The sequence below is a fragment of the Molossus molossus genome, unplaced genomic scaffold (genome assembly GCF_014108415.1).
Source record: "Molossus molossus isolate mMolMol1 unplaced genomic scaffold, mMolMol1.p scaffold_m16_p_17, whole genome shotgun sequence".
Classification (NCBI taxonomy): domain Eukaryota; kingdom Metazoa; phylum Chordata; class Mammalia; order Chiroptera; family Molossidae; genus Molossus; species Molossus molossus.
The window spans coordinates 28,937,910-28,960,132 of record NW_023425352.1 but is presented as its reverse complement, the minus strand read 5'-3'; the positions used below and the strand labels follow the sequence as shown (position 1 = coordinate 28,960,132).

The 22,223-nt window shown below is 42.7% G+C and overlaps 1 protein-coding gene across 1 annotated transcript in view; it reads left to right on the top strand.

The window, feature by feature from the left end:
- PLCE1 (phospholipase C epsilon 1) overlaps window positions 1–22,223 on the top strand; it is a 261,864-nt gene that overhangs the window by 170,162 nt on the left and 69,479 nt on the right. Inside the window, exons 4-6 of the mRNA XM_036265348.1 lie at window positions 9,143–9,288; window positions 14,625–14,883; window positions 16,405–16,610. Coding sequence (XP_036121241.1) covers window positions 9,143–9,288; window positions 14,625–14,883; window positions 16,405–16,610 — 611 coding nt within the window. The remainder of the gene's footprint in view (window positions 1–9,142; window positions 9,289–14,624; window positions 14,884–16,404; window positions 16,611–22,223) is intronic.

Below are 22,223 nucleotides of genomic sequence, written 5' to 3'. Positions count from 1 at the left end.
TAGGTGCCATAGTCACCACTGCGGCTCGACTGGAACAGCACTACCTTTACAGACGCTGTCTCCTTAGCCCAGGCAGAAGTTTGAGAGAGTCAGGAGACACCTCCCCAAAACCTCCCTGAGCTGCTGCCACCATTGGAGTGGCCCACCTGCTTTCCCTGGTCCCAGCAGCCTCTTCATTCCAGCTCCATTACAGAACCTTCAGCAAATAAATGCTCATTGAGCAAATCTGACAGGGTTGAGTGGCCACTCTCAAGGAGCTCACTCACACTCCATTGGCTCTGGGACACGGCAGACGCTGTCCCTGTGCTCCTGGAAGATGGTGGCATCTGCACTTCCCAGCATGGCTGGTCCCTGCCTGTCCCAGCTGTGTTCTGGCTCCCACGGGGGCTCTCTTTCGGTTCTCCTCACTGGAAATCGCAATTGAACAGTGTCAATGGGCACTGAGAGATTGACTGTGTTATGGGCTGCTTGTCCTTTTCTGACATCAGTGAAATAATAATGCTATCAAATGCTCTTATACAGTCTACTTAACTAGGCTTTGTTTTAAATACTTAGCATGTATTTTAAATCTACAACAACCCAGTGAGGTATATGTCATTATCACCCCACTTTATAAATGAAATGGAAACACAGGTTTAATCACTTGATCAGGGATGTACAGCTAGTAAACTGTGGGAGTGGGATCCTGACCCAGTCAGCATGGTTACTGTAGTTAATAATACTATATTGCATATGTGAAAATGGCTAAAAGAATAGATCTTAAATGTCCTCAGCACAAGAAAAAATGTTTTATAACTATGTAAAATGATGGATGCTAACTAGACTTATTGTGGTGATCATTCCACAATATATACAGACATAGAAACACTCAGGTATGTGCCATACACCTGAAGCTAATAGAATGTTTTATGTCAATTATACCTCAATTAAAAAAAATAATGCAGTGTCATAAAGAATGGCAGAGCAAAACATTTTCAAAACTTTTAATAAATGTATCCTTTATTTAAAAAAAAAAAAAAAAAGGCGGTTTAGCCCTGGCCAGTTTGGCTCAGCGTTAGAGCATCGGCCTGCGGACCAAAGAGTTGAGGGTTTGATTCCGGTCAAGGGCACATACCTTGGTTGCGGTTCAGTACCTCATCAGGAGGCAACCAATTGATGTGTCTCTCTCTTGTCAATGTTTCTCTCTCTCTCTCCCTCTCTTTCTGAAGATAAAAATGAAAAAAGTATCCTCAGGCGAGGTTTTAAAAAAAAAAAAGGCAGTTTAAAGTAAGTATGTCATGTGGAATTGAGGACTTGTCAGCTTCTAGAGTTCACATCTTGGGAATATTTACATGAAATTTATGACACTAACTGTTGATTAAATGGAACTGAATTAAAGAAAAATACTTTTAAAAATAGTAAATAATTCTAGTGAATTTAGAACCTAATTTTTAGTAATTAGGGAATTTTTAGTTGAATAATTTGAGAATAAGAAACTATCTTTTACAAACTATGGAAAAGACATTCTGCAAACAATAGGAAGATGGCCAGAATAATATGGTTTCTATCCTCAAGGAGCTGATAATTTAGAGAAGATGACCATATATACAGCTGACTTAATTGCAAGGCAGAGCATGCTACCTTACTTTTCCTATACTTGCTCCAATCCTAGCATAGTTCCCCCATGCCTAGCATAGTTCCTGGCAAATTCACAGGCATGCAGTAACTGTTTGTGGAAAGAATAAGCACAGTTCTAGGGATATAAATCAAGTGCTTTGGGAGGGCAACTAGGACTAAGGAGTGGTAGAAAGACCGGACTTCCAAAGATGGTAGCATATAAATGGGTGAAGTTGGCCTTGTACTTACCCAATTGTAATATCAGCCTTGCTACTATTAATTGCTTGCTGATACTATTTCCCCCATGAGCCTCCAAACTCCACAAGGGCAGGTACCACGTCTGTCTTGTTCACTAGTGTCCAGTATGGTGCATGGTACATAATAGATACTCAGTGTTTGTTAGAGGAAGGAGGGTCAGCTATATTGATAAAGGCTTTTTGTTTTTTTCAGTTGCAAGTTAACAGCAACTCTACTCAAAACTGCTCAAAAAAAATAAGGGAATTTTTTGGTTTATGTATATGGAATTTTCATGGAGCTTCCATTGTGGCTGGATCTAGACATCTGACCAATGTCTCCAGGAATCCATCTTCGTGTTGTGTGTGTGTGTGTGGGGGGGGGGGGGCTACTTTCTCAGGCAGACTCTGCTGATATTGTCGCAAAGGCAGCTCAAGTCTTTATAGTTTATCTTTATCTATAAACTATATCTTTATAGTTTATGATTCCAACAAAAAGATTGTGGAAAAGACTCAAAGAGGTCTCTGGTTAGCCTGGCCTTGGTCATATACCCATCTCTGAACAAATCAGTGAGGCCAGGCCTGAAGGCAGGGGAAGAGCAGCCCCCTGTAATCTGTGTAGATTAAGATGGAGAAAGGGTGGTTCAACCAAGAGGTGTTGGAGACAACCAAAGCAAAACAAACAAACAAAATCCTCTGTAACTTGACAGCACAAGGAGACAGTTTGATCAATACCGTAGAGATAGGAATAGGTGGAGAAGAGAAAATGATACAAAATGTGGTAGGACTGGAATGCCAGACAGATGCATGGTGGGCAACACTGAAGATTAATGTTTGAGTTGTAAATTTAGATCAGATGATGTCAGACTTGAAGGCCAAAAAAAACAGGTTTAGCATTTATTCTGTAGACAATTGTGATACAACTTCAGGGGAAGGGGAGGGGTATAATCTAATATATATTTAGGACTTCTCCAGAAACCTCCTTTAGATGCTTCCCTTGTCCCCTCTATGTCCCTTCTTAACAAAGAGTCATTGGTAGAATCATGCCGGACTAGACAAGGAGTTCCAGAGGCTTCTGCACCCACTCTATCTCAAAGAGGGTGCGTGTGTAACTTGCTGGCTGCTGCATGCTCAGTACTGAGACTCCAGCGGAGTAAATCATGGCCTGTACCATTGAGGAGCATACAGTTGGGGGAGATTGGTCTAGGACAAGATACTAGAAATATACCAATACATACATACATACATACATATGTTATTTTATTCCTAATGAGAGGTCAGGGAAGCCTTCAGAAAACAGGAAATACGTGTTACCCTTCTATCAGGGAAGGCTCATGGCACAAACCTTTCTCAGGGCAATCAGATTCCTCCTGGTCCCACGTTGGACTTCTTCCTTCCTTGTAGTTAGGACCTGAGACTTAGAGATTTTTTCTTCTGGATTTCTGTGTTCTGTTTTCTGGAATTAGGCTCTCTATAATTCAGGTACCAATATTAGGAGAGTTCTCAACCTAAGTGCATAAGAACCTCCAGAGAGTTGTCTGAAAATGCAGATTCTTGGGCCCCACTCTTAGTTTGGTTTGTAGGTCTGAGTGAGACCTTGGAATCTGCATTTGAACAAACACCCTGCCACCACAACCAGAGATTCTGATACCAGTGCTCCACATTTAAAGAGTGCTTTCTAGGTGTGGGTGTGCACGTGAGAGAGTGTGTGTGTGTGTGTGTGTGTGTGTGTGTGAATTGTGTGGCATACCTGTGCATGCCTGCACACTCTAGTTCAAGGGAAAGCAGGTACCTATGTGCACTGCACATGAACTACTTGAGAGTAACTTTGTCTAGACTTCCATTGTCTTCTTTAGATTTCACCATTTGAGCCCGGCCTTTGCAATTAGGGTAACCAGATACCCATTAAAAGGATCATCTCTCTGTGAAAACTTCTGCTGAGTAAATTCAAAAAACTTTTTGGCAGAAACTCATTTGTCTCCTTTTTCTGGACCTGGGAACAGCCGTAGGAAGTATTCAGGCCTCTTCCCAAATATAATCCCTGACCATTTGGAGGCTGAGAATCCTCTCTGCCCACGGCCTCCTGGGACTCCGGGTGGCCTGCCTATCGGTCAGAGGCACCGAGCATCCCCACACTGAAGATGTGGGAAAGATGGTCTCTGTCCTTGAGGACATAAGGTCTGGTGGGAGAGTCAGAACAGGCCCATGTGAAAGAGTTAGGCACACAAATATAACAAAAATAAACCGATTCAAATTCATGCAGTGGGGAGAATCCAAGTGCAGACGTCACTGTGGACTCAAGGTCCAACATGAAGTCAGAGAAGACGCTGAATGTGAAGTGCTCGGTCATCAGAAAGCCTTCCTAGAGGAAGTCACATCCACTCATTTGCCAACTCATTAAGCGCTTACGTGGTGGGCACTGCTTCTGGGGAGCATGGTAGAGTTGATGTCTGCCTTTTGGGGAACACAGTGCTGACTGTGCAGGGAGGCTGGGGTCAAGGAGACATGGGGGCACCACGTAACACACAGCACAAGGACCTGGCCCAGGTGGGAAGTCAGAGCAGGCCTCTTCAAGAAAGTGATGCTTTCATCAGGTTCCGAAAAGCAGCCTTGCCCCTGACTTCAGTGAGAATCCAAGAAGTACAAAATAGTGCCCAGCCTGTGGCCTGCCCGCCTCCTTTTTCCATCCTAGCATGTATGCCTGAGTATGGGCATCTCAGGCCTCAAGTTCAAACTCTGTCCACATATCACCCTCTCTGCCCTTGGCCAGCCTTCAGGCCTAGAGTTATGACCTACCCTCAGGAGGACTGATTCAATAAAAGTCCTTAACAGGTCTGGAAGTGGGCTTGGGCCCTTTGGACAGGGGATTCAGGAGTCCTGAGTCTACAGGGATAAAAGATCTGGAAGTGGGTTCACAGCTGGTGGGCAGAAATGTACCCGCCACCCCACTGGCTTCTCATTCTATGGAGAGGGGCACAGCTGGATCAGCCAGCGTAGGGCGTGGGGCTCAGGGCAGGGATCCTGACTGCAGGGTTTAAGGACATTTCTGCCTTAAGAATAAGTAGGTATTAGCTAAATTATCAGGTGGGGTATAGTGGAATGAACAACCAGTACAAGTCCCTGAGATGGAAACAAGCCTTGGTTACCTTCCTGAAAACAAGGTGTGGGGGAGAGCTGGAGTGAGGTTGGAGAACAGACAGGGGCCTGGTGGGCCAAGGTAAGGACATGGTGGACCAGGAAAAGGTCATTTTGAGTGGAGCAAGAACATTCCTTCCCAACTGAGCTTGTGTGGTGCCAATAAGGTATTTGATGTGAGAAGAGAAAGCAAGCTGTTCGGTTTGGCTAGGCCTAAGAGGACTGAGAAAGGCAAGAGAAGAAAGAAAGAAAACATCTGGAGAGGAGCAACTGTGAAGGAGTTGTAGGCATGTACCAAGGGGTCGGGGTCGTCAGCACGAGCACAGAGCCTCTGGGAGGAACTCGTACAGAACTGGGCTGGGGGCCAGGTTCCCTCATTATTCTGTGCTGACCATGGAAATAAGGAAAAATAATTTACCAGTTTAACACCTTTCCACTCAGGGATGCTCCCTGCACTTGAGTCGTAATACTTTATAGGTCGGTGACTTGTGTGTTTTTCTGTGTGGTTTGTGTCCTGGAAATCTTTCTGGATTGGCAACACATTGCATTTTCCACTTCGTAAACGTGACCACCATGTGTGCTCTGGGCAACCTCTTACCGTCATCGCCGAACCCTTGCTTCCTTTTTGTGTCATTTATTTTTAATAATTAGTGATGGCATTCCCATCAGTTAATGCCTGTGAAGCTGTGAATACATTAGGCCGCCACAAGAATTGTCCCTGAAGTCTGTATGCAGATGCTGCGGGCCGGTGTGTGTGTGTGTTTATGATAGCAGTGTTTACATAATCTCAACAGCCAGGCCCTGGGGACTCACACTCAGAGATGGAACAGTTGGTTTAAATTAGGTTTCCATGTGAAATATGGTATCGCTATTTTTTTCCTAGCATTGTGGGAAAGTATATGGAAAATCATTTGACTGATAGGAAATAAATAAATCTGGGTGCTTGATCACAATTGAGGCACAAACCACATTCTGGTCTGCGCCTGCTCTGTGAAGCAGGACTCTCCAAGGAAGATAAGTTAACCCTTTCCGACCACTGGACTCACAAGTCACCATGTGGTACCAGAAGAGCCTGAAAGAACCATGTCTTTCCAGAGACATGATTAGCCATCAGTTTCAACAACAACAACAACAACAAAAAGAGCTAAAGCCACAGAAAGATATAGCCAGAGACCGCAAAAATTAATGCATTGGGTGTCATTGAGGAGCCATTTTAACTTCCACGACTTCATTTTTATTTGTAAGGAGACAGGTTTGAATTTCTAGCTCAGAGTTGATGATTTTATGATTCTAAGTGTCTGCTGGGGATTTCCCACAGCAGGATAGGGTTTATCTAAAGCAAATCACACTAAAGGAAGAATTGCATGGAAGCACCAAACACATTCAGTCTCTGTCAGCAAAATAATGTCCTGCTGTAGAGAGCCAAGGTTTCATGAAGATGAATGTTAACCAGGTAACTGGGTGAAGGGCAAGGCATGGAGATGGTGAGCAAGGGTTTGCTTATAGCTGCAGGGCAGGAGTTGGCTCTGCAAATCCCAGAGGGAACCTGTGTGGTCCATGCAGTCCCAGGAGATTGGAATAAATGGTTATCTTTTTCCCAAGAGGTTCTGAATTCTTTGCAGGATGATCTGGACCAGGACTCACCCTCGGGGTCTGATGCCAGATCTGTTCTCCTGATGTTACCTGAGCACCCAGCAATATTCAGAGCAGGTAGAGAGCAGAGGAACATGTCAGAACCCACTGCCTGGGCCAGGCCCAGGGGTAGCTAAGTGGGCCATCACAGTTTTGCGTGAGCCGACTTCAGAAGGGAAGAGGCAGATTATTACTTCAGTGCTCCTGGCTGGTACCAGAGTATAACCCAGTTTTTCACTGGAACTCCCTGTTGCTACTATTTCTTTATTTGTTCCTGTGTGGGGAGAGGAAAAAGGTGTTCAGCATCTGTCTCTTCTGTTTTGCTTTGTTCATTTCTTAATCATTTTTGGTACTCTTCTCGGTAACTTCTCCTTTTATTCCAGCTCTGTCCTCTTAGAAGGACCCAACCAATGCCAAGTTGAAAGAAACTGTCACCCGTCATCAGATGAAAGAGCACTAGACTGGGAGTCCTAGTTTTGACATCCACAAGAATTGTGACCTCAGAAAGTCACTTATCCCATGAGCCATAGATTCCTGATCTGGAAAATGGGTTTGGACTGACCTCTGTGGTGGCTGCCAGCAAAACATGCCATTCATTCCTATTGTTTTACGGCAGTATGCTATGGACCTGAAACTCTTTTTACCTGTAGTCATCCTGAGTCACCGTGAACTCTGTGTTCAGGCCAGGGAAGCAAGTCCTCCCTTCTCCCCTATATTTCAACACTGTTGCTGAACCAAGTGCAACTAATAGTCCATGTGGGGTTCAGACCAGAGCTTTGGTTTGTTAAAAACTGAGCTTATCAGCCCTGGCCAGTTTGGCTCAGCAGTAGAGCGTTGGCCTGAGGGCCAATGAGTCACAGGTTTGATTCCAGCCAAGGGCATGTTACCTCAGTTACGGTTCATCCCTGGCCCTGGTTGGGGTCGTGCAGGAGGCAACCAGTTGATGTGTCCCTCTCACGTAGATGTTTCTCTCTCTCTCCTTTTCTCCCTCTATCTGCAGATACATGGGGGAGATAAATATCCTTGGGTGAGGATTAAAAAAAGAAGAAAACAAAAAAACAGCTTATCAGCCCAGACATGAGCCAGGATGAAGAAAGTAATTTAAGTGAATGCTCTTGTCCAAGCACCAAAGTATAAGTAGCAGCAAAAACTCTTAGAAATTAGGCAGAGGATTCTGAGACTGCCTATCATAAAGGGGATCTTAGTACTGGGTTATTAATAAATATCATACTCCAATCTGATTAGTAGAAAAAAAAACAAATCGCCCTGGCTGGTTTGGCTCAGCGGTTAGAGCGTCGGCCTGCGGTTCTGAGAGACCCGGGTTCGGTTCCCGCTAAGGGCATGTACCTCGGTTGCAGTTTGTCCCCGGCCCTGGTTGGTCGTGCGGGTGGCAGCCACTCGATGTGTCCCTTTCACATCGATGTTTCTCTCTTCCTCTCTCCCCCTCCCACTCTACCTGAACAAAAAATGGAAAAATGTCCTCAGGTGAGGATGAAAAAAAAAAAAAAAAAAAAAAAAACAAATCACATTGGAATACATGTAAGAACAGAGCTAGAGTCTGTATATATACACATTAGGCATTTAGTGAGTGGTTAATAGTGCCACCTCTGGAACACACACTGAAGCTTAAATTCAGGCTTTGCCATCTCTTGCTTGGGCAAGTGTCTTAGGCCCTCTGTCCTTTTCTTCTATAAACTGAGGATAATAGTAGTCCCTGACTCTTAGGATTGTTGTGAGAGATAAATGTGTTAACATGTAAAGTGCTTAGAACAATTCCTGGTACATAGTAAGTGCTATATAGGCATGTGTTCTTCTCATTATTACTGAGTCATTTGAGGAGCATAATAGGTAATGCATCTGTAAAAGGTAGCCCAAAATATGTATTTTTTCATTTGATAGTATGTATTTACTACTGATAAGTATCTTTCATTTATGGGCTAAGTGCACTGATTGCATTTGGTCTTGCTGTCCATCAGTCAACTATCTCTAAATCATTATCCTTAGGCCTATTTTCTTACAGCTTCATGAAATTGTACAGATCGAGAGAGATTCTGTGAATTACCTTTTAGCCTCCTTATTTTTAAAATGAAGATAAAGACTACAGAAAAGTTATATGACAGTGTCACCTTAGTCTCTTGGCTGGGTCCTTCATTATCTAATACTAAACTGATTTTTTGAAGAAGAAAAACAGCCCTGGCTGGTTTGGCTCAGCAGTTAGAGCATCGGCCCGAAGACCACTGAGTCACAGGTTCAATTCTGGTCAAAGGCATGTACCTAGGTTGAGGTTCATCTCCATTGTGGGAGGCAGCCAGTCGATGTGTCTCTCTCACATCAATGTTTCTCTCTCTCTCTCTCTCTCTCTCTCTCTCTCTCTCTCTCTCTCTCTCTTCCTCCCTCCCTCCCTCCCTCCCACTCTATCTGAAGAAAAAATGGAAAAATGTCCTCAATGAGGATTGAAAAAAAGAAAAACAGTTTTTTTCTGAAAAAAATATTTGTCAAGCTTCCAGGACACACTCTCCTTCAATGCCCTTCTCTGCATTTTCCAGGTGAGCTCCTGGGTGACGTGGCTGATTCTCACAGCAGGCTCCATGGAGGAGAAGCGGGAAGTCTTCTCATATTCGGTGCATGTGGCCAAATGCTGCTGGAACATGGGCAACTACAACACTGTCATGGAGTTCTTGGCCGGCCTCAGGTGTGTGCAGTGGGAATAAGGTTATCTGGGCAGAGTTATCTCTAAGTAGCTGAATGGCACTGAATTAATTGCCCCGGTAACCACATTCGCCCAAAACAGGCAATTGGTAGTGACAATCAATTCAAATTATTCAACCAAGTACCTGCTGATCTTGAGGGATTTCTTTGTCCTTTTATTTTAGAAGTTGGAAGGGGGTTTATATATTACTTATGTTTGAGAATCTTTGCCTTTTGGTTGGAGATTGTTTTACGAATACAGAGGAGAAATCTATTATCCACTGCTACCACCACAAGCCCTGCCCCTCAGAGATGCTGCAGAATTCAGCCCTGTGGGCCACTCACAATCCTAATTAGCTGTGTCTGCATAAATCCGCCAACCCCATCGCTGTCCCCTCACATCCCTTCCTGCTCTGTAAGCCCTACTGTTATCTACCTCTTCCCAGCTCTCTTTATGAATTGCCCCAGCACTGTGGCTAACTTTGATAATAAGCATTCAATACTTTTAGCTCTCATTTCTATTGAACACTTACTGTGTCAAGCATTGGACAAAGTACATTTCATGCATTAAATCTTATAATTATCAGAACGGTTTTTTTAGATAGACACCATTAGTATTACCACATTATACAAAAGGAGAAACTAACGTTAGCAGAAGTTAAGTCATTCACCCAAGGTCACCTAGCATGGCTGGGACATGGAAGCATGCAGCCCTGATTTCAGAGCCTATGCCTTAACTTCTTTGATATTCTGCTCTCATGCCTGCTCAGTCAAGCTAGTAAAAAGATCACCATTCTGTCAGTAAAGTCCCTCCGCCTTATTTTCTTTCAACCTTGGCTGTCTATAAAGTAACTGCCCCTCCCTCTTGGGGGAGGCAGTTTGGTGTGAGGAAGAAGAGCATGAATTGTCAAAACAGGACAACAAGGAATCAAATCCTGGTCCCCATGGAACAGCGGTGTGATCTGGGCAAGTTCCTTGACCTCACTGAGCCTCGGTTTCTTCGTCTGTAAAATGGGGAACAATAATAATAAAAAGCACCTACCTCTTGACGTAGGATTTAGTGAGATAATATATAGTATTTAGCACGTATGTCTGGCATATAGTAAGGTTCCATAAAGAGAACTGTCATTGTTGTTAATGCCTGAGATTCACCTTCCCAATGAGAGTTCTGGCTACAAATAGATCTTGCTTTCTAATATTGAGATTTCTCTTTGATTCTCCAGTGATGGGATTCAGGTTTGGGAGAGGAAAGGAAAATTCTCAGAGTTGGACATGTTTTTTTGTCCTTTTGAACTTTCTTAACTAAGAATAAATTTAAATGATCAAAGAGCCTGTGTTACTTTTCTTTTCAAAAAACAATCCTATTGTGATGAAGTAGTTCTATTTTAATGATGCTTATCCTTCTGCATTTGACTGGCAAGTTTGTGCTCACTGTGGGCTGCAACCTTACTTTTTCTCTTCTGATGTCATTGTTCTTGCAGCAAGGTGGCCAGCTCCCTCCAAAGTGAATGATCCAAGAGAGCAAGGCAGAAGCTCCAGTACCTTTTATGTCCTGGTCTCAGGCACCACTGTCACTTCTGCCATCTTGTACGGTCACATAGGACCTGCACCAGTTCATTGTGGGTGCACCAGGAGGTGTGGGTCACTAGGGGCCACCTGGGAGCCTGGCTGCCACATACCCTGTACTAGAGATTCTCCAGATACAAGAATGGCCTCAGAATGACCTGCAGAGGCCTTGGGGGAATGTGACTTTCAGACACAACTTAGTTTGAATTTCTAATCCAAGAAGGCATAGGGCCAGGTATCTCTCCTAGACGAGGAATAACCTCAAACCAAGCTAAACTCACCACTGATCCCACTGCCATCTGGTTTCATGTTCCTATATTTGGCTTCATGCTGAACTTATCTTTACAAAAAGGTGGATAAAAGTATCAGATTTAATAACTCTTTTGCTGGAAATATGTATGTAGGAGATAAGTTGCTAGATGTTCTTACAATGGAATGATGGTGGAGGTAGAGCTAGTACGTGCACGTTCTGGCTTGAAATATTTAGATTACAAGTAATTTCACTCCATCGAGGTAACTAAAGTTTGTTTTTTTAAACAATTAGATGGAAAGAGGGAGCAACCTTATTGTTAAATGATTTTGGTTTTCTAATTGTACATTTTGCTTCCTTAAACCAAATTCTCAGCTATTTCAAGGAAACAATTAAGAAGTACAAAGATTTACATATAACAATATTTACCCAATCATAGTGTTAGTTTAAAATAACCCAAATGAACAACAAGAGAGAAATGAAGGAACTGACGTGATACATCCATACATTGGAATGTTATTTAGCTACCAAAAATTATGTCTTTGAAAAACTTTTAGTATCATTGGAAAGCAGGTAATATATAATACATAAAAATATATGGAAACAAAGCTGTTTATGTTTAATAACCTCAGCAATATTTATACATCAAAATTTATAAAATATTTATACCAGACAGACACAAAGAGAATAAATACTGGAAGGAAATATACCTAATGTTGTCTGTGCATCCACAGACTATGCGTGAATTTTTCTATATTTTTGGTGTTTTCCAGATTTTCTACAATGAGCATCTGGTACCTTTCTAATCTAATATAAATAGTTTTTAAATAGTGTCAATTCTCAATCTAACAATAAAATAATTTATCTCTGCTGAGGTTTGACTACTCTGTTACGGAAAGAAGGATGATCAAATAATGAGAACCTCATTCATTTATTCACTTCATTTATTTATACCTCCTTTTCATGCCCAAAAAGGGATTCTCACCAGCCTATAAGAAACCAGTTGTAAAAGTATTATCCTAAGTGAAAGAAGCCAAGCAGAAAAAGACAAATACCACATGATCTCACTTATATATGGAATATAATGAACATAACAGTCTGAGGAATACAGTAGACCCAGAAACATGGAAGTAGGGCACAGACTGACATCCCTCCGAAGAGGAGGTGAGGGGGTGGGGGGGTTGGGAAGAGATAAACCACAGAACTTATATGCATGTATGCATGACCAATGGACATGGACAACTAAGCCGGGGACGGGGCGGAGGTGGGGTGGGGGGTGCCAATGGGGTAAAAAGGTAAAATATCTGTAACAAAAAAATAAATAAAAATTTCATTAAATAAATAAAATAATGGGTTTTCTCCCACCTCAAAAAAAAAGAAACCAGTTGTAAGACTAACTGGACTTAGTGGGGTGAAATCAGGAAACAGTTTTATTTTCCTGACCTCACTGTGTTTCGAACCTGCCTAATTGGCCCTCTGGCTCTAGATTATACCGTGAGAGAGCCTGCAACTTTCCCAGCCACTTGTGTGGTTTAAAAGCTCTCTCGTTCACCTGTGCTCATGAGTGTGAATGAATCTCAGAAACATAAAGTGTGCAAAAAAAAGATAGGTTATCTAAGAGTGCCTACAGTGTGGCACCATTTATATACAGTTTGCAAAACACCACTCTACAAACTGCTTGGTGACATATACACACAGGAAAGTATAAAGACCTGTTAGGGGACTAGATCACTGCAGTCAGGGCTATGGTCCCTTTGGCGAGGGAGGAGGAGCATGTGCTCATGGAAGACCCACTGGACCTCAACCTTGTTATTAATGTTTTATTTTTTTAACTGACAGGTTGGTGCATGGGTGTTTGTCATGTTGTGTTTCTTTATGCCTTTTAGATATCTTTGATATTACATAATGAATTTTCAATCCAGTCTGACATAAGTCAAAATGTTAACCTCTCAGTCAATGTAAAGCTTCCCCTTTCCCCGCCTTCCACAGCCCCGCCAATCTCAGAAACCTGCCGTAGGGTGGGAGGGAATGGTGTATCTTTTCTCTGCCTCTCCCTCCAACCCAGCGTGTCTGCAGGAGAAGTGGACAGGGGAAGACAGAAGAAGAAAGGAGAATAGAGGAAGCAGGGGTCTTGCTAGACTGGAGCAGTTGATTGTACCCTGGTCTCGGTGTTCCCGCAGAGAGAGCCATATGGGGTGCTTTGAGGGTTTCTTTCTAGTTCTTCCCCCACCTCCCACTGCACCGTTACCTGGCCAGAGGCAGTGCACCCTCAATCCCCAGGGTTCAGAGGTCCTGTTCTCCCAGACTCTTTCCTTTAGAGTCACCTCATTTCACAGGCAGGCCTTTCCAGATAGTTCAGGTCCAACTGCCTGTCACAGTGTCCACTCCCAACTCACAGGACACACTCAGCATTTTTCCGTCTCAGACTTTGAAAATGCGTGACGCACCCACCACAAATTTCTCCCGCACATTGCCATCGGGCAGCTCCAGGCAGCCTCATTTCAGACTGTCCCAGGCAGCAGTCCCACACCAGTCTTGGTGATCCACAGACTGCCCAGGACACGGTCCACCTCTCCACAGAGTCCGCTTGAAGCCCCCTGAACTTGGGGGATTTCCCCCTTCCCGCAGCACTGACTGCCCAGATCCAGCTCCTCTCCTGGTGAGGGTGGCTGAGCCACCCCTGAGGACAGAGCAGTTTCAGTGGCCCTTGTAACAGCCTGGTGTCTCTCTTTAGGAGGTGGGGACAGTGTCACCTCTTGTTCTTAGCAGCAGTTTCTAAATAAGAAAGTTCCATTGAACATCCTTTTATGCAAATAATACTTCAAGATAATGTCCTTTAGGATGGGCCAGTGGCTTAATGTCAAAGCTGGATTAAGTAACAGCAAAGAAGCTGAGGCAGGTTTCGCTGAGGGACCGTCGTACTCCAAGGGTAACATTGAAAAGATTAAGAGGAGTAGGTGGACACGTTTTCTGCAGGCGGCCCTCCCTAAATACTCGTACAAACCACTGACTCACTGGGTTCCCCGGCCTGCAGCTGCTAGGAAAACTGGAGCCTAAGTTCAGTGACCACCTTCCAAACTTAACTCCTTCCACCTGTGGTTTTGTTTGTATCTATCCTATTTAATGTTCTGTTTCAATTTATAACAATAATGTTAAACATCATTTGGGGAAGTAGGTGGAGATATGAATCCTAAATAAATATTAAAACAGAGAGAAATTTAAGCAAGAAGAATTTGTGTAGAGGGGGAGCAGGAGGAGCTAACCAAAGAACTTATGTGTATATATGCATAACCAATGGACACAGATAACAGTACGGTGAAGATGGGGGGATGGTGGGAGCGAGGAGGAGGGTGTCAAAGGAGGAAAAAGAAGAGACATCTGTAATAAAATATATTAATAAATTAAGAATTAAAAAAAAATTTTAAGTACCATAGTTAAGAATTTGTGTAGAATTTAGGTTATTTACTATAAACCATATTATTTCTTCTTTGGTCTGAAAAAAAGTGTCATTTACTTGCAAACAGGTCAAGAAAAGTTTTAAAGATGTGGCAGTTTATGGACCAGTCAGACCTGGAGACCATGCGGAGCCTGAAGGACGCCATGGCGCAGCACGAGTCGTCCTGCGAGTACAGGAAAGTGGTGACGCGGGCGCTGCACATCCCCGGCTGCAAGGTGGTTCCGTTCTGTGGGGTGTTTCTGAAGGAGCTCTGCGAAGTGCTTGACGGGGCCTCCGGCCTGGTGAAGCTCTGCCCAAGATACAATTCCCAGGAGGAAACTCTAGAGGTGAGGCCTGGCACAGTCCCCAGGACCCGAGAGCGCTGTTGCCCCCGGCTCACCACTCACTAGAGGGAGAGAGATAGCTTAGTGAACCCGGGGTGTCCCTTGTTACTGTTGCGTTGGGCGACAGCTAGGTCTCTGAAAGTTCCAGAGAACAGAACACCAACTAGCACTGTTTGGGGCTTGTGATGGTTAAGTTATCTTCAGTAGGACAGTATGAAGATACAAGGGAAAATGGGTGTTGTTTTCTGATTTTTTAAGGCTGATGGGATTTTCTCTTAATTGGGTGGAATGTCTGGGTGCAGGGGATAAAGAAGTCAAGTGAGAATATTAACATTTCCAAATCAGCAGAAGAAAGAATGTGGGCAAGTCAACAGTGCCCTTCTCTCACCTTTGTCAGGGAACGCTGGAGAAGCCGGTGCCTCATCTGAAGGCTCCTGACCACGGCTGCCTCCGTTGTCCCAGGCCCATTGCTTCTTGCTCTAGAGAGGAGAGGACCGTGTGAGCTTTGCTTCAGGGCACTGGGCACTGGAGAGGAGGGATACTGAGAAACTGGAAGAAGATAATGAAACCTCCCACTTGGGTTTAGAAATGAAAGAAGGGACTAAATGTTGGGGGTGGGAGGACTTTATGGAGAATTTTGAAGAGTCCCTTACCTGGACATCCCACATCCAAATCAAGGGTCCTTCTCACCATGGTGGCAGTACCTGCCACTGATCGTGTATGCACATACTCACATACACCCCTTCTCAGTGACAGTGGGAAGACTCTTCTAAGGCTTCAGCCTCTTCTGTGTCACCTGGGAACAAAGGCATCTCCTGGTATGAGGGAGACTTGAGAGTCTCTGACAGGTGCAGGCAATACTACCGACTTCCATCTCTCCAGCCTATTTAGGGGGAAGGAAAGTGTAAGAATTGAAGGAGAAAGCTGAAAGCAAGTCCCCCTACTGCACCCACACCAGCTCCTTCATGCTTCAGACGGAGGGAGCACCACAGCTCCAGGCCCAGCTGCAGCAGGGTGATGGGAGGAACTTCCTGGTCAAGAGATAGACAATGAGAGCTTCAACATGACCAGGAAGCCTCTGTGTCGCCATAGGATATGTGGGAAACACAGCAAAACGTCACCTTTCTCAGTGGTTTTATCTGATTCCGTAGTATAATACACTTTTTTATGGTTTTTCTCAGTTCTCACTGCAAGGATAAAATAACTCTGCCCTTCCTCTGGTGAGTGGCTAACCTTCTCCCTAGGGAACCTTGGAATAATATTACTTTTTGTGTTTTCAATTCCAAGTGGAGTGTTGGTTCCTAGAGGGACTAAAGTTGTCTTAGTGGAAACAGGAGTAAGTTTTGATATTTCATGTGGTGAAAGGAAAAAAAAATGTTTTTCCTGGAGGTTCTATTTTTCTCCCCAATAAAATAGGCACAAACACCATTAGTTATGACTATTATGATTTCATTTCCCTAACCAAGTAGGTTACTTAGATGTATTATATATGATGTCGCAATAACAATCTGTATTTTTCTGTAGTTTGTAGCCGACTACAGTGGACAAGATAATTTTTTACAACGGGTGGGACAAAATGGCTTGAAGAATTCGGAGAAAGAGTCCACGGTCAACAGCATCTTTCAGATCATCAGGAGCTGCAGTCGCAGTCTGGAGACAGAGGATGAGGACAGCCCCAGCGAAGGGAGCAGCTCTCGGAAAAGCTCCTTGAAGGAAAAAGCTCGATGCCAGTGAGTTTCACATTTTAACAGGAGGGGGGATGCTCATTGCTTCTTTCTCCTACTTCAGTTCGGTTTCAGGTAGACACCTAATAAAGACCTACCACCTTTATCAGGAAGCCATGCTTCTTTCTCTTCCATCTTTACCAATTCTGAATTCGAATTTTTTTTTTTAATTTGGCTTCATTGTTCTAATTTAACTTTTTGCCATCGATTAGCCTTTAAAGAAAACTAGAGCTGTTCTAGTGTTTCTAAAAAAGTTCAACCAATTAAATTTCAGGATTAGAACCACAATCTCATTTATTTCATAGCTTCTATAAAAATAGTTTTTAGTAATCACTGAGTGGGACACAGGGGTGAGTATTAACATATTTTTAAATGAAATATAGTGATTAAGTAAGGGTAGAGTGAGACCTACAAATCAGTATTTTTAGCAACTTTTCCAGCCTTTGGGTGATTCTGTATCAGGTGATCAAGGATCTCACTTTCCGAAACACAGCTCTGTGAGGTGGCAACCTCAGCTTTGTCATTGTTTAGTTGTTCCCACTGCTGCTTATTCGCAGCATTGCAATCCAGCCCAATGTGCTTACCCACAATCCAATGGAACATCAGAAACCAGTGGGGCATGCACTGCATCCCTTCAAGGCCCTTTGCTCATGGTCAAGTCTAACTGAGATGGCAGAACCTGGCCCAGCTGCAGGAATCAATCCTTTAGCACCTCCAAAACCATTAGATCTACTGGCTTTGACAACTTTGCCTCGAAAGGTTTTATTTGCAGTCAGGCCTCATGAGTCAGAACTCACAGTGGTCTTGGAGCCCTTATACACACGTGTGTGTTTGTAAGACATTACTCTTCATTTTGCAAAGCCTTTCCAAGTAGTCTCTGTGTGTACGAACCTGTGATGAGAAGGGTGACAGTGTTTTCAGAAAATAATTCCTTTGGAACTGGAGTACTAGGTACTTAGAATCAGAGGTGAACACAGAAATGAATGCCGTGTATCTGAATCCCTAATGCTATTATGTTTTAAGTAGGTAAACCTATATTCCAAATTTCTCCAAAGTCTTTGGGCCTTCTTCCAGAGCTCTCTTCCTTGCTCATGCCCCCATAGAGGACCAGGTGTTAGTGCTATAACCACAACAGCCCAGCCCTGAAGCTCAAATGTCTCACATGTAGCTTTATTTAAGTTTATCTCAGTTCGAAGATTATTTGCAAGTTTTTTTACTAACACTTTGTAGACATTAGTATTGTATATGTAGCACTGTATAGATATATTTTATAGTATATATAGTATTATTATACCATATAGTATAACTAGGGGTGGGGGACACCTACAAATAAGCACATGTCTGCACAAGAAGCATCTCGTAGCTATTTAAATCCTTAACTTGTATCTACCTCTACTTACCTGTCTATCTATATTGGTATCATGGATATATCTACCTCCTTCCACAAGAGATTTTTGTAGATGCTTATGAGAATAAGTATAAATAATTGGAGATATTAAGGGAAAAAGTTAGGAAAAATAATGCAGAAATGTATATTCCATAGTCTTTACAGTGATTGAATTTGTTTTGAGATTCTTAGTGGCCAAAGGAAAGAGGGAATCATGATTTGTTACAAGTTTCACAATATTTGTAAGAAAAATCAAACAGATGTTTGGGATAAACCTTTTCTTCATGCTGAGATCTGGCCAAAATTCCTTCCTTCAACCCTACTATAAGGGAAACATCATCTCTGAATAGATAAAATAATGAATTTCTTATGGCTCTTTTTCCTATAACAACCTTTACTTGTCTGGGGGTGGGGTGTTAATTAAAAGTGTCAACCTTTCTAAAATGCTTTCAGGAGTGTTTCCTTTGGTTGAGCCTCAGAGACCTAGGCTCTGAATTTTCCCTTTCCCATCTTTTTGCTGGGGATTCTTTCAAGTGATAAATTTCTTACCTGTTCCTGTCATCTCTCATGACATTTTTATTTCCAGTTTTCTGCTTATTCTCTTGCCTTCCTTCTAATTGTTTTATCATCTACATCCTAAGAACATTTCTCTTTCACTTCCCATTTTCCAGACCCTGCTTCTAAGTACTTTTGGGGGAGACACAAAAATGCAAATGTTTCTTTTACAAAACCTGTGAAGCCATATTGAAATGCTCACACTGAAACCTGTGCATCTCAATACCAGTAACAGTTTCCTTACCTGAAGTGACCACTACTACTCTGAAAAGAAGCACTGGACACACAGGTGGCAGTGGCTGTTTAATAAACCCACTGAAACCCGACCAGCAAGCTCTGTTCCAGGCCTTGGGAATCCATTCCTGATCCAAAGCCGTGTATTGACTTTGTAAATACAATCCTGGCAATATAATATCAGTAATGTTTAACATGCTATTATTTATTGAGAGGCACTTTTAAAGAAAGATTGTCGTAATACTTTACATATGTTACATTATTTAATCCTCACAACAGTTCCATTTTACTCAGGATCTCACGCCTAGCAGGGCCAGGATTTAACCTCAGGCTGACTGGCTCCAAGGTCTACACACCACCCAGATAAAATTTAGAAGCTGCCTGTTGAGGGAAGTACTAAGTTAATTACAAGCAAGAATTTGCCAGAAGCAAGCTTAAAAGTCTGGATTTTATTACAGAGAGCAGCTATCGTTAGTCCTTTGGAAAAGGTGTATATGTTCTTCTATCTTACAGAGTTAATTTAGGCTTATCACTTGACAATTATGTTCGTGTAATCATATTAACTTGGTAGGAAGTCATGAACAGTTATTAAGAAAATACACTTGTCCCCCAATATAAGATTTTTATTAGAGAATATTAGGAAAAATTTCTCTCTCGATTTATAGTTTCTAACTGAAGGATGCTGCAGACCCCTTCTAGGGTCAGATATAAACTTTCCTTCTCTTTTTACTCCGTGGTCCTTTCCTTAAAACATAGGACCTGTTTGACAAGGTAGTTTCTTTGCTGGTAAACCACATCTTTGAAGTTTGGTTAATGTCATTTGGTTCCTATGTAAATCTTTAAGTCCCACCTAACTCCTTTTTGAAAACCCACAGAAACGTGTCTCCTGAGAGGATCAGGCACAGAAGTACATAAAATTCACTGTATGATCCAAGAGACAAAGCTACTAGTCTCCTTGAAAGGAACTTATTTCTTTACAAACAGTTGTCAGTTTTATCTGGGCATTAGTCCCTGGAAGAATGCTTTGTAATGGAATTATTAACGATGAGGGTTTGTTCTTTTTGTGTTCTAAAATAGAAGCTGACTCCCAGAAAGACCATGTCTGCTCTCTCCCAGCTCCACCATCTCTGAGCAGCAGAAACAGGCCCCAGAAAAGTCTTACAATTTTTCTTTCTAGACACTATTCTTCATTGTGCTTGTAGTTTTTTATTCTTTACTGGAAAACACTTGATTTAGTTTAGAATTCAAATTAAACAGAATGTGGGAAACACCATTTCTCTTGCTAAATTAAAATCTGGAATTCTATGTCCAGATTAACATATGTTCTATTTCACGGGTACTAACACTTACCAATTGAATCCTTTTTGTTCTTAAAAAAAAACAAAAAAACAAGAAGTATGACATAGAGAATGTGGAAATGGTTCCAAAGAAAGGAAATAAAAAGATTAAAGGGCTTGGATGTGGTCTAAAGAAAGCCCCTCTAGAGGAACAGCTGGGCTGGTTTAGGCTCAGAAAAGGAAGTAGGGAAGGAGAAGTGGGAGGGGAAAACCTCAGTCTTCCTATACCTAATCATAGTGGTATACTTTACTGAGCCAGATGCTGAGCTGAGTGCCTTACAGGTATTATTTCATTTGAGTTTCACCATTAATCTGTGAAATGGGCATTGTCTGTTTGCCATTAACAGATAGGTCAAGTGAGGCTCAGAGAAGTTGAGTCATTTGATGAGGTCACACAGCAGATAGGTGGTGGAGCTGCACATTAAACCCAGGGTGATCCTAAAGGGTATGTTCCTAATCACCATGCTATATGTGGGAAGCATGAGCATAAGTATTTATATATATGTGTGTGTGTGTGTGTGTATATATATATATATATATATATGAACATAGGTATTGGTTTTCCACTGTTACTGAGAGCATTTTCAGAAGGATGGAACTAAGACACAAAGGACTTATGTTTCTTTCTGTTTTTCATTCTTTTTTTCTTCACTTTTTGTGTAAATTACGTGCATAAAATAGAATGTATTTTTTGTACATAGCAACCAGATCTTGATTTCTAATAATATTCTTCAAGAAAAGAAAGCAAAGCTCCTTAGAGAAATGGCTGATTCTAGAACTAGGGTAAGAAATGCACAAGATGAGCCTGAAACATCTTGTGCCAGAAAGTAAAGAAGTGCTTAAAGCCCTGGCTGGTTTGGCTCAGCGGTTAGAGCGTCGGCCCACGGACCAGAGAGTCCTGGGTTTGGTTCCTGCTGGGGGCACGTACCTCAGTTGCAGTTTGGCCCTGGGGGTTGTGTGGATAGCAACCACTCGATGTGTCTCTCTCACATGGATATTTCTCTCTCCCCGCCCCATGTTCTATCTGAAGATAAATGCAAAAATTTTGGGGTATGGACAAAAAAAAAAGTGCTTAAAAAACTCACAATAATTGGATTATATCAAAGGCACATAAGAGCCAACTGCAAAAGCTCCCAATGGTCAATTTGAGCACAAAATAAACCAAAGTATTAAATAAATATTCATGAGTTCACATATATAAACAATAAATGAGCAAACAAATGGGGGGACAAGGTGAATCTCCCATGCAAAAGAATTCCAAATAACTTATTAGCTACGCTGTCCTCTAGAAGGTAGAGTGTAACTCCCCACTCCTTACATGTGGACTGTGCCTAGTGATTTCCTTCCAAAGAGGACAGTACAGAAAGGAGGTTTTTTTTTTTGTTTTTTTGTTTTTTTTTATCCTCACCCGAGGACATTTTTCCATTTTTTGTTCAGGTAGAGTGGGAGGGAGAGAGAGGAACAGAGAGAGAGAGAGAAACATCGATGCGAAAGGAACACATCGAGTGACTGCCACCCGCACAACCGACCAGGGCCGGGGACAAACTGCAACCGAGGTACACGCCCTTAGCGGAACCAAACCCGGGTCTCTCAGGACCGCAGGCCGACGCTCTAACCGCTGAGCCAAACCGGCCAGGACGAAAGGAGGTTTTTTTAAAGTCAATTTACAGTGGCACATGACCAACACTCCCTCAGCCAGGACATTGTCAACAGGGGGAAGTCAAGAGGACAGTTGGTTACCTGGATATGATGTGATGAGAATGATACTCTTCCTCTGCGGTCTTCCTACTCAGAACTTCGAACCCTAGTCTAATTTTAAGAAAAATATCAAGCAAATTTTAATTGAGGGACATTTTACAAAATACCTGACCAGTGCTTCTCAAAACTGTCAAGATCATCAAAAACAAGGAGAGTCTGCCCTGGCCAGTTTGGTTCAGCGATTAGAACACCGGCCTGCTGAGAGACCCAGGTTCAGTTCCCGCTAAGGGCACGTACCTCGGTTGCAGTTTGTCCCCCGCCCTGGTTGGGTCGTGCGGGTGGCAACCACTCAGTGTGTCCCTTTCATGTCGATGTTTCTCTCTCTCTCTCCCTCCCACTCTATCTGAA